The 12,431-nt window shown below is 38.3% G+C and overlaps 1 protein-coding gene across 1 annotated transcript in view; it reads left to right on the plus strand.

Moving 5' to 3' along the window:
• Nucleotides 1–11,440, plus strand: part of FAT4 (FAT atypical cadherin 4) — a 233,005-nt gene extending 221,565 nt beyond the window's left edge. The window contains exons 14-17 of the mRNA XM_044302251.1: nucleotides 2,219–2,343; nucleotides 3,048–3,259; nucleotides 8,374–8,635; nucleotides 9,114–11,440. Of these exons, the coding sequence (XP_044158186.1) occupies nucleotides 2,219–2,343; nucleotides 3,048–3,259; nucleotides 8,374–8,635; nucleotides 9,114–10,972 (2,458 nt within the window). The 3' untranslated portion in view covers nucleotides 10,973–11,440. The remainder of the gene's footprint in view (nucleotides 1–2,218; nucleotides 2,344–3,047; nucleotides 3,260–8,373; nucleotides 8,636–9,113) is intronic.
• The last annotated feature ends 991 nt before the right edge of the window (nucleotides 11,441–12,431 follow it).

The raw sequence follows: 12,431 nt of genomic DNA on the forward strand, positions 1-12,431 counted from the left end.
TCTGATGTCTGTAAAATACAGAACAGAACTCTATAGGTTTCTGCACTGTATTTTACTTACACTGAACAGGTCTATGCTTTCAGCACAGATCTGTTCAGCACCATGGACAGCAGGACGCCTGATCAGGCGTCCTGTTGCCATGGGAACCTTCCCCGTCTGCTCAGTTATGGTCAGAACTTCGCAGACGGGGAAGGGTAAGGACGGGGTTCTGGGGGGGCTGTCTGGGGGCTCTCTCCTTCTCCCATCGGGGGGCTGCAAAGGCACAGCAGCCCCCCGATCGGAGAGGGAGGGAGCTCCCTCTTACTGTTAACCTTTTCCATACAGCGGTCCGTACGGACCGCTGTATGGAAAGGGTTAAACGGCTGACATCGCATCAACGATGTCAGCCGTTTATACCAGGGTGCCAGCAATGTGCTGGCACCCTGGTATACCCACTGTACACCAACGATTATGCAATGGGAGGCGGGCGGGGGATCGCGATCCCGCCTGCCGCACCGCCCGCCTCCCGCAACGCCCCCACTGCATGCGACACCCCCCCTGCACCACCCGCCGCCATCAAATCGTGCAGGGGTGCAGGGGGGGGTTAACAATATTGATTTGGGGCACTCTGAAGTTTCTGATCCCCGCGGTCAGGGACCGCGGGGATCAGAAACGGCAAAAAGCGCAGCAAACCGCAGGTCTGAATTGACCTGCGGTTTTCTGCGATCGCCGATACGGGGGGGTCAAATGACCCCCCCCTGCGTTGTTACGGGATGCCGGCTGAATGATTTCAGCCGAAATCCCGTTCCGATTAACCCCAGCGGCGCCGGAATTAAGATTTTAAGTTAGGACGTACCGGTACGCCCTTGGTCCTTAAGGACTCGGGAAATAGGGCGTACCGGTACGCCCTATGTCCTTAAGGGGTTAAAGGGGTTGTCCCATGGCTCTACTTTTTGTAAACCAGCACCTGGATCTAAATACTTTTGTAACTGTATAACCAATTAAAAATTTAGAATAACCACTGAGTTATTGGCCAAAATCTATCTGTGTAGCTCCACCTGCTGTTTGCTCTTTTATTAATTTCTCTGTCCTGTTCACTGAGATGGAAGAACATTCTAAATTTCATACTGCAGTAGAAGGACACACCCCCTGAGAAAATGCATGCCCCCTTAGCTGCCAACTTGAAATAAATTGGAGCAGTGAATGGGGAGATCTCTGGATCCATGTGAAGTACAGGGCTGGTTCTAAAGTACTGTGATGTACTATATGATATTGGATTTTCCTTTTTTACAACAATCATGAAATATTTTCACGTAAATCAGAAAATAAGGGTTTATGTAGTATAGAAGCAGGGCTCCCCTCTCCAGAGGAACTACATTATTGCAAACAAAGTGGTGGGGAATTAATCCAAGGCACATGATAAATGATCAAGTGGTAAACCACCAAGATTTTCTTTCCTGGATGGCAAAGGTTCTTTCCCTATTGGGCACCCAACTTTGGAGGCCAGAGATTATAAGGAAGGGACCACTATTATACTTGATTTATCTCCAGAACTCGCATAGAAATGAATGGAGCAGCCGCTCAGTTCATTTTAGGGGCTCCACAGGCTACAGGGTCCCTGTAGGTAGAGGATAACTTCACACAACTTCCTACCTTTAAGCATGGTGCAATCTAGGGTGAACTTTTGCACCATGGATAGTTAAGCTAGTGGCAAACAGAGGTGATAAAACACCCAAAGAACCACAGTGCAGTTGAAAATGAGAGCAGGTCCAAACATGTATAAGGAATAATGGAAAGGCCATTTGTAACATTACTTACCATGCACCGTTCCATTGAAATTCATCATTCCGCTTACGCCTCTTTTTAGCTTGGAACAGTTGCAAAACACAGGTTTTATGGCATTTTCATTGCAATTGTGACTTTTTTTGTCACAACTAGCATTTTACACCACCCTCACCATAATAAATGTGCCAAGAGCAGGGTGTGGGCAGGGCCATTAGCCCCAGCACATTCAACATTTCATGACCGAAATGTACAGCAGCTTCGAGCTGGCATAGATTTAATTTTGGTCCACGGACGGCCTATCAAGACTACCTCAGCAGATGCCAGTCTTGATAAATTAGGGCCATAATTTTCTAATAATATATTTTCTCCTAATTTTGAAAATCATGTTAGGTGACTGAAAAAAAACAACATTGCTCTGTAATATACATTTAACTTCTCTCATTTTCTTGTCTAGGTGTCCAAGATTAGAAGAAGTCTGCACTACAAGTTCTTGCCAAAATGGAGCAACCTGCATTGATAATTGGTCCTGGCAGCAATGTAACTGTAAAGATGGCTTTACTGGAAAGCACTGTGAAAAGTGTATGTTAAGTTTTACACCACTTTATAATAACCTGACTTCACTAGAAAAATAGCCTAAGTGCTCACAATATAAAGTAATGCATTTTATGTGGTGGTTTTATGCTGTTCCAGTTCTAAGTGTTATCATATACACTACAGGTGTTTCTATGGGTTTTCCAGATTTTGAACATAGAGGTAGATTTCATAAATGATGTTTTAAGGTTCATTTACTAAGTGACAGGAATGAAAATAGCACTTCTACTTTTCTGCATACGGTACTTGGCATATACAGCACGAAGCCGGTTAATTCATTAACAGAGGTACATTTTGGCAAAGCTTTGACTATACACCAGATTGATTAAAAATTGTGATGTATTTCTACATTAATCTGTCATCGATTTGTGTAGATGTTGTGCTTCAAAAGAATTGTCTCAACTAGACTTCTTTTTGAATCAACACTGCTCAGCTTCACCAGGGGAAACATAGAATTACATGGCGCCCATTAAAAAAAAAACATTAGCGAAGGTGTAATACATGACTGGGTCTGGTCTGCCTGAGCGGGCTCACATAATGCTAAACATATCCACTAAGTATTTGTTGTTTTATATTTTTAGTACTGGATGCAGTGATGTCATCTGTTTTATAGGCTTTTCTATGTGTTCTACTATTGTCTTGTTACCTAGAATCAAAAAGTTTAATCTAATTTCATTTGATTCATTTTGTAGATATAAGCCCAGACACTGCCTTATCATTGGAAGGTAAAGGTTACTTTGAATACACCATAAGCCAGACCAAGAAAAGAGACTATCTTTTAAGACATCGTATTGTGTATTCAGAGACTATCTACATAAATAACTTAGAGATAAAATTCAGGACAAGAAGTGACAATGGCATTTTGCTTCAGGTTCATGAAAGTAGTAATTACACTATGGTAAAGGTAGGTATTCTTGTGAAAACATATTTTAGTGATGTCTAATGATCTATACTTTATCATAAATTTACTATCAGTATTGCATTTTGACTTTGCATGCACTTTTTTATTTGGATCAAAATGTAACATTAACCCTAGAGAAGAGCGAATTGAAGTTGATGGAAACTAATGCGAATTTCCTCACGCTTCGTGGTAATGAATCACAATTTTCCTAAAATTGCGGCTACACATGTAAGGACATAGGGCAAGGAACTCTGGGAATGCAGAATCACCCAGATTGACATGCCTGCATGCAGCCAACCAGCCAGCCCTGTGATGTCACAGCCCTTTAACCCCTTTAGGACATAGCCATATTTCACCTTAAGGACCAGGCCATTTTTTGCAAATCTGACCAGTGTCACTTTAAGTGGTGATAACTTTAAAACACTTTGACTTATCCAGGCCATTCTGAGATTGTGTTTTCGTCACATATTGTACTTCATGACACTAGTAAAATGAAGTAAAAAAAAAAATCTTTTTTATTTATAAAAAATACCAATTTTACATATTTTTTTTTAAAAATTGCAAATTTCCAAGTTTTAATTTCTCTACTTCTATAATGCATAGTTATTACTTTACATTCTCCATATATCTACTTCATGTTTGGATCAATTTGGGAATGACATTTTATTTTTGGGGGATGTTACAAGGCTTAGAAGTTTAGAAGCAAATCTTGAAATTTTTCAGAAATTTTCAAAAACCCACTTTTTAGGGACCAGTTCAGGTTTGAAGTCACTTTGTGAGGCTTACATAATAGAAACCACCCAAAAATGACCCTATTCTAGAAACTACACCCCAAATGGTGATAACATTTCAGAATTTAGATTTTTTTGCAAATTTACCATTTTAATCCATTTTTTCCAGTAACACAGCAAGGGTTACTAGCCAAACAAAATGCTATATTTATTGCCCCGATTCTGTAGTTTGCAGAAACACCCCATATGTGATCTGATTTTACAAACTTTGTTAACCCTTTAGGTGTTGCACAAGAGTTATTGGCAAATGGAGATAAAATATGAGAATTTCAATTTTATGGCAAAGTTTCCAATTTAATGATTTTTTTCCAGTAACAAAGCAAGGGTTAACAGCCCAGAAAATGCTATATTTATTGCCCCGATTCTGTAGTTTGCAGAAACACCTCATATGTGGTCGTAAACTACTGTACAGGAACACAGTAGGGCGTAGAGGGAAAGGTGCGCCGCATGGTTTTTGGAAGGCAGATTTTGCTGGACTGGTTTTTTTGACACCATGTCCCATTTGAAGCCCCCCTGATGCACCCCTAGAGTAGAAACTCCATAAAAGTGACCAAATCTAAGAAACTACACCCCTTAAGGTATTTAAAACTGATTTTACAAACTTTGTTAACCCTTTAGGTGTTGTACAAGAGTTATTGGCAAATAGAGATGAAATTTGAGAATTTCAATTTTTGGGCAAAGTTTCCAATTTAATCCATTTTTCCAGTAACAAAGCAAGGGTTAACAGCCTAACAAAATGCAAAATTTATTGCCCCGATTCTGTAGTTTGCAGAAACACCCCATATGTGGCCGTAAACCACTGTACGGGAACACGGTAGGGCGTAGAGGGAAAGGTGCGCCGTATGGTTTTTGGAAGGCAGATTTTGCTGGACAGTTTTTTTTGACACCATGTCCCATTTAAAGCCCCCCTGATGCACTCCTAGAGTAGAAACTCCATAAAAGTGACCCCATCTAAGAAACTACACCCCTCAAGGTATTCAAAACTGATTTTACAAACTTTGTTAACCCTTTAGGTGTTCCACAAGATTTAATGGAAAATAGAGATACAATTTCAAAATTTCACTGTTTTGGAAGATTTTCCATTTTAATAATTTTTTTCCAGTTACAAAGCAAGGGTTAACAGCCAAACAAAACTCAATATTTATGGTTTTGATTCTGTCGTTTACAGAAACACCCCATATGTGGTCGTAAACCGCTGTACAGGCACACAGCAGGGTGCCAAAGGAAAGGAATGCATACGGTTTTGGAAGGCAGATTTTGCTGGACTGTTTTTTTGACACCATATCCCATTTGAAGCCACCTGATGCACCCCTAGAGTAGAAACTCCAAAAAAGTTACCCCATTTTATAAACTACAGGATAGGGTGGCAGTATTGTTGGTACTATTTTAGGGTACATATGATTTTTGGTTGCTCTATATTACACTTTTTGTGAAGCAAGGTAACAAGAAATAGCTTTTTTGTCACCGTTTTTATTTTTTGTTATTTTCAACATTCATCTGACAGGTTAGATCATGTAATATTTATATAGAGCAGGTTGTCACGGACGCGGCGATACCTAATATGTATACAATTTTTTTATTTATGTAAGTTTTACACAATGATTTAGAAAAAAAAAAACATGTTTTAGTGCCTCCATAGTGGGAGAGCCATAGTTTTTTCAGTTTTTGGGCAAATATCTTGGGTAGGGTATAATTTTTGCAGGATGAGATGACAGTTTGATTGGCACTATTTTGGGATGCGTATGACTTTTGGATCGCTTGCTATTACACTTTTTGTGATGTAAGGTGACAAAAAATGTATGATGTAAGGTGCCATTCTTTTTTTTACGGTATTCACCTGAGGGGTTAGGTCATGTGATATTTTTATGGAGCAGGTTATTACGGACGCGGCGATACCTAATATGTATACTTTTTTTATTTATGTAAGTTTTACACAATTATTTCATTTTTGAAACAAAAACAAAAATATCATATCGTGTCTCCATATTCTGAGAGCCATAGTTTTTTCAGTTTTTGGGCGATTATCTTAGGTAGGGTCTAATTTTTGGTGAAATTAGGTGACGGTTTGATTGGTACTATTTTGGCGTACATACGACTTTTTTGATCACTTTTATTACTTTTTTTCGGAAGTAAGGTGGGCAAAATTTCAATTTCATCATAGTTTTTTTTTTCTATAGCGTTCACCGTGCAGGTAAAGTAACATGACAGTTTTATAGATCAGGTCATTACGGACGCAGTGATATCAAACATGTGTAGGGTATTTAATTTTTTTCATTTTTAATTAGTGCTAAATGTGTTTTTTGATTTTTATTTATTTTTACTATTTTTGGACCCAGACCCACTTGGTTTTTGAAGATCCAGTGGGTCTGATGTCTGTATAATACAGTACAGTACACTATATAGTGTACTGTACTGTATTTTCACTTTACAATGTCTGATTAGACTTCTGCCTTTAGCAGAAGTCTGATCAGCACCATGGACAGCCGGACGCCTGTGAAGGCATCCGGTTGCCATGGTAACCATCACTCGCTGCCACAGCAGAGCAGTGGGTGATGGGGAGGGGGGGCCCCTCCCTCTCCCATTGGGGGCTGAAAAGGCACAGCAGCCCCGATGGGAGATGGAGGGAGCTCCCTCCCTCTTAACCTTTTCCATACAGAGGTCCCTACGGACCGTGGCATGGAAGGGGTTAAACGCATGGCATCTGTGCCAGCACAGATGTCAGGCGTTTCAAGCAGAGTGTCAGCACTGTGCTGACACTCTGCAAACCGCTCGGCTATCCTGAGAGAGGGGGCGGGCGGATGATTTAGCAAACAAATTGTTGAAAATGAACAAAGCCTTAATTTTCTTGTATGGCGAAAATACCATATATGAAACATTTTCTTTGTATTTCTGCAGTTGTTCTGCTGCATTGTTTTTCTGCTTTCACATTTTCTAGTCTGTTCCAAAGTACATGGTAATCCTGTGTCCCCTTTTATTATCTGTAACAGTATTTGTGCTCTTCATGAATTCCACACACTAAGCCATATCTAAATTTATATTTGGATCTTTGTATTTTCTGAAATTTGTTTAAAGCTGGCAAACAAGTTACAGACCTTGAAAGGTGTTTTGAAGCCAGAAAAGTGTCCCTATCTCCCTCTCTTTAGTATACAAAACACAAGTCTGCAGAAGTTACCTCTCCCTGAAGAACCTGATAACTTTAGTCCCTGGCTGTGACTCAGTCAGGCTTGTCATAATTCTAAATGAGAGCAGCAGTAATGCTGGCAACACTTTTTATTGGAGAGATCACTAGCCAAAAATTCCCAAGCCTTCTGGGATGTGTCCCAATATATACGTATTTATATCTATGGATAAAGTATATATATATATATATATATATATATATATATATATATATATATATATATATTAATATGAGTCAAAAAAGCCAAGAAAATCAAACACTTTCCATTTATGAAATGCTGTAAGCTGATAGTTTATGTGTATCTCAAGCCCAAATCTATAAATACAAACAATTTAAAAGTGAATTCAGAAGAAAATGGTTAAAGTACAGTATCTATGTGGAGGTTAGGTCAGTCAAGTCTGGTAGAATTTAGTTCAAAACTACATAAGAAATTATGAACATATTAGTATATGTGCAGTAGCAGTTTGTTGTGTAGGGAAGAGATGGCAAGAAACAATATAGAACAGCTGGCCTTCAAGCCACAGATGGGGCAGATACATAAAAAAGCCACTAAGTGCCTTCTGTACAGTGTTAACAATGGGCAATATGTATTCATTTATCTACCACTTTGCCCTTAGTCCTAAATAATCTGCTTGGATAAATGGAAAAAATGTCAGATATTCCCACAATGCTTTATTGCTCTGGGTCTACCAGATTATTCATTTTATTAGGTGAAGCAGAAAATTATCAATTTAAATGCAATGCATTCTGTCTCTGAGTGACTGTAGAATATGTAGCTAACAAAGAGCAGTGGAACCACAGTAGACCAATTAACAGCTCTCCTGTTATATAAGATGATTATAAAAAGCATAGAAACAGTTATGTGAACTCATAAAATACTACAGCGTTTAGTCACATATGTATATCTCCAACTTGAATATATCTGCCCCTTAAGGTTGAAAATGGCTCTGTGGCTTGGTGTAAAGGCTTATTTTTATAATCTTAGGATTTAATTAGGTTTTTCCAACACGTTGGTGCCAGTCCTAATTGCCTTGCATAGTCATGGTCAATTTAAGCTTTGTTTGGGGAAATGTCACAGTTATTAAAGTCAAGGAGGTAAAGCTGTAGGAAAATAATGTATTCATGTTCTGTGTTCTTCAACTTAGGTGAAAAATGGCAAATTACACTATACATCAGATGCAGGAGTTGCAGGAAAAGTGGAGAGAAATATTCCGGAAATATACGTAGCTGATGGACGGTGGCATACTCTTCTAATGGAGAAGAATGGTTCACTAACTACCTTGTCTTTGGACAATACCTACAACCGAGATATTCATCATGTAACACAAGACTTTGGAGGTCTCAATGTTCTTACTCTTCAACTCGGTGGATCTCAAGTTGGACAAATATCTCAAAACAATCAGAATGGTAAAACTTCACGTTCATTTCTATCATATGTGTATTCTTATCAGTTTTTGGTAATGGAATTAGATTGCTGCTAGATTTTTCTGGGGCATTTTTGATCCATAAAGAGCTGAGAATCATTTCATTGAGATAAATAGTTGTTGTAATGACATGCATTGACTATGAATCTCAGTGAAATCTTTCTTCAGTTTATCAAGTAGTAGACTAGGTTCACACCCCAGTCGCAGACTGTATAAAAAAATAAAATAAAAAATAAAATACTAGTTTTGTATGTCAAAATTCCAGTTTCCATGGCGATTCAAGTTTTCCTTTTCTGTGCCAGAAATTTAGAGATAGATGTAAACCTAGACTTACTGCTATTCTGGTAAATGTGTTGTATAAATAGATTTTGCAGACATAAAGCAGATAAAACAGGAAATTAAATACTGAAAAAAATTATTGCTCGCATGAAATGTTAACATTTTCTTTTCCCTTGTTTTAGGCTTTGATGGTTGCATTGCCTATGTGAAGTATAATCGGGAGAATCTTCCATTCAGTGGAAAACATGATACTGTTCGCATATCTAAATCAGAGACATCAGTTAAACTAGGATGTAGGGGTCCTAATATATGTGCCAGTAACCCCTGTTGGGGGGACTTGATGTGTATAAATCAGTGGCATGCTTACACCTGTGTACCACCTGGGGATTGTTCCTCAAACCCTTGCCAAAATGGAGGAAGTTGTGAACCTCATTCCCAATCTGGATTTAACTGCATCTGTCCTGAGACACACACTGGAAAACTGTGTGGATCTGTCATAGCTTGTCTTGGTGTAGTTTGCCCTCAGGGTAATGTTTGTAAGAGTGGATTAAATGGAGGATATATATGTACTTTAAGCACAAATATTGAGCAGCTGTCTCTCCCACTTTGGGCTGTCCCAGCAATTGTTGGAAGCTGTGCTACTATTCTTGCTCTACTGGTCCTTAGCTTGATTTTGTGCAACCAGTGCAGAGGAAGAAAAAACAAAGTGCCAAAAGAGGAGAAGAAACCAAAAGAAAAGAAGAAAAAGGGAAGCGAGAATGTTGCCTTTGATGATCCTGATAATATTCCGCCTTATGGTGATGATATGACTATAAGAAAACAGCCTGAAGGGAACCCTAAACCTGATATTATTGAAAGGGAAAACCCCTATCTCATATATGATGAAACAGATATACCACACAGCTCAGAAATAATACCCAGTGCGCCTTTAGCTATGCCTGATGCGGAAATCGAGCACTATGATATTGATAATGCCAGTAGTATTGCTCCCTCTGATGCTGATATTATTCAACACTATAAGCAATTCCGTAGCCACACTCCTAAATTTTCAATTCAAAGACATAGTCCACTTGGCTTTGCACGACAATCTCCACTGCCTTTGGGCACAAGCAGTTTAACATATCAACCATCCTATAGCCAGGGACTCAGAACTGCTACACTTGGCCATTCTGGATGTCCCCCTCCCAATGCTTTGTCTCGTCATAGCCCAGCACCATTTTCCAAGTCATCAACATTTTACAGAAGCAGTCCAGCACGAGAACTACATCTCTCATCTTTGGAAATGCATAATGATGTCTGCCAGCCTGGTATTTATAATTATGCAACTCGTCTGGGTAGAAGAAGCAAGAGTCCCCAAACAATGGCAGGCCATAACTCCAGACCAGGAAGTCGTCTTAAGCAACCGATAGGACAGATTCCAATGGAAAGTGGCCCCCCTGTTGGTCTTTCAATAGAGGAAGTTGAAAGACTTAATACTCCCAGACCAAGAAATCCTAGCATCTGCAGTGCAGACCATGGGAGATCTTCATCGGAAGAGGACTGCCAGAGGCCTCTTTCAAGAATAAGGAATCCAGCTGATGGAATTCCTGCTCCAGAATCATCATCTGATAGTGATTCACATGAGTCCTTCACATGCTCAGAAATGGAGTATGATAGAGATAAGCCAATGGTGTACACATCAAGGATGCCAAAATTAACTCAAGTTAATGAGTCAGATGCAGATGATGAAGACAATTATGGTGCTAGACTAAAGCCCCGGCGATATCCAGGCCGCAGAGCTGAGGGTGGGCCTTCAGGAGCTCAATCACCAACAGCTACTCTACCAGCTGATAGTACATTACCTATGAAGCTAACCCAGCAAGCTAGCAATTTCAACTGGGACAATCTTTTGAACTGGGGTCCAGGTTTTGGGCATTATGTAGATGTTTTTAAAGATCTGGCTTCACTACCAGAAAAGGATACAACAGTTATAAATGAGGAATTGAAGTCAAGTCCATCTAAAACAAGTTCTAAAGATGGAGAAGCAGAACAATATGTCTAGATATGACATGACTGGATTGTAGAATTGCAGATGGTTATGACAGTCAAACATTATATGTTTGTTTACAGCAAAACGTCTCCATTTTAAGAACCGGCCAGTGCAGTCTATGAATTAAGGAGACAATTTTTAAATAATAAACTTATTGCTGCTGGAAAGGACTGACATGTATTTAAAGCAATTTTGTTCATTATTCAATTTATCTGCATGTATTGCACTTCACAACCTAATTTCCAGCATGCACAATGTTAAGTAGACTTTCTACTTTAAACTGGTCCCATTGTGATACTTGTGGATGTTATAATTGATGTTGTTTTTCTCAGTTATGTTAATAATTCAGATGTAGCATGTCATTTTTTAATTGCTCTGAAGGGATAAGGACATTGAAAGATTCATTTTCTAAGAACATCTAATGTACCTAGATTATAACACTACAGATATGTAACGAATAACACAAACTATTGGCAAAATGGTTGATAAAAAGGGATTATAGCAGCTTCAAGATGGTTGCACCATAGGATCTTCTTTATATTAGTTTAATATGAAGAATGAAAGTAATTTTGTTTCCATCTTTGTAAAATTGAGTTTATTTCAAAATTTCATTCATAACCTTCAGGTGATTTGTTTTTGTAAAGACTTTTCCAGACACTCACTAAAATGGGAAACAAGTTGTTGAAACCTTGATACTAGTTTTTACTGAAATTCTTACATAGAAATTTGTACGTTGACATTTGAATTTCACTTTTGTGATACTTTGTACTGTGGAACAATTGTTTTTTTAAGTGCTTTTATCTGATCTGTTTTTGTATTGGTATTTTTCCTATGCTGTATAGTTTTCTTACTTTCAGGGAAGGCAAGAAAATGCTTTTCTGTAAAATCTGTTACTTGTGTAACATACATATTTTTCAAATTTTGATACAATTGTAACATATCAGTATGCTTTTTTTTCTTCTTGTAAATGTCAATAATAAAATTAAAATATTTATTTAAAATATTGTGTTTGTAAGGTAAGTTACTTTTGTTCCAAATACATATTGCACCTATTAAGGCTCTGACGTTAGAGAGATGGACATACCTAAATCCAGAGGCTATCTCTATCTTGTAAGGTACCTAGTGGTGTCTGTAAAGTAGGTCATTCGACCAGTAATTTTTTTCATGCTATTTTAGGGAATTACTTTATGGAATCCATATAAATACTGTATGTATCACTTCTGTTTACAGCTGTCTGGTATTAAGAACATATGCAATTCCCTAGTTTATTAGCCCAGGTTTCTCCATTCTCCACATAACACTTTTTTATTTATATGAAGCTAAAAAATGTGCAATAACAGCCTGAGACCATATATTTTAATATTAGTACCATAATAAATAGTATGAAACTATAGATGTATTTCATTTACAAACATTGCAGATTAATATAATCTGCAAACATTGGTTGCTCCTAATATTATGAGAGATAAAG

Source organism: Bufo gargarizans, chromosome 1, assembly GCF_014858855.1.
Source record: "Bufo gargarizans isolate SCDJY-AF-19 chromosome 1, ASM1485885v1, whole genome shotgun sequence".
In the NCBI taxonomy this organism is placed as follows: domain Eukaryota; kingdom Metazoa; phylum Chordata; class Amphibia; order Anura; family Bufonidae; genus Bufo; species Bufo gargarizans.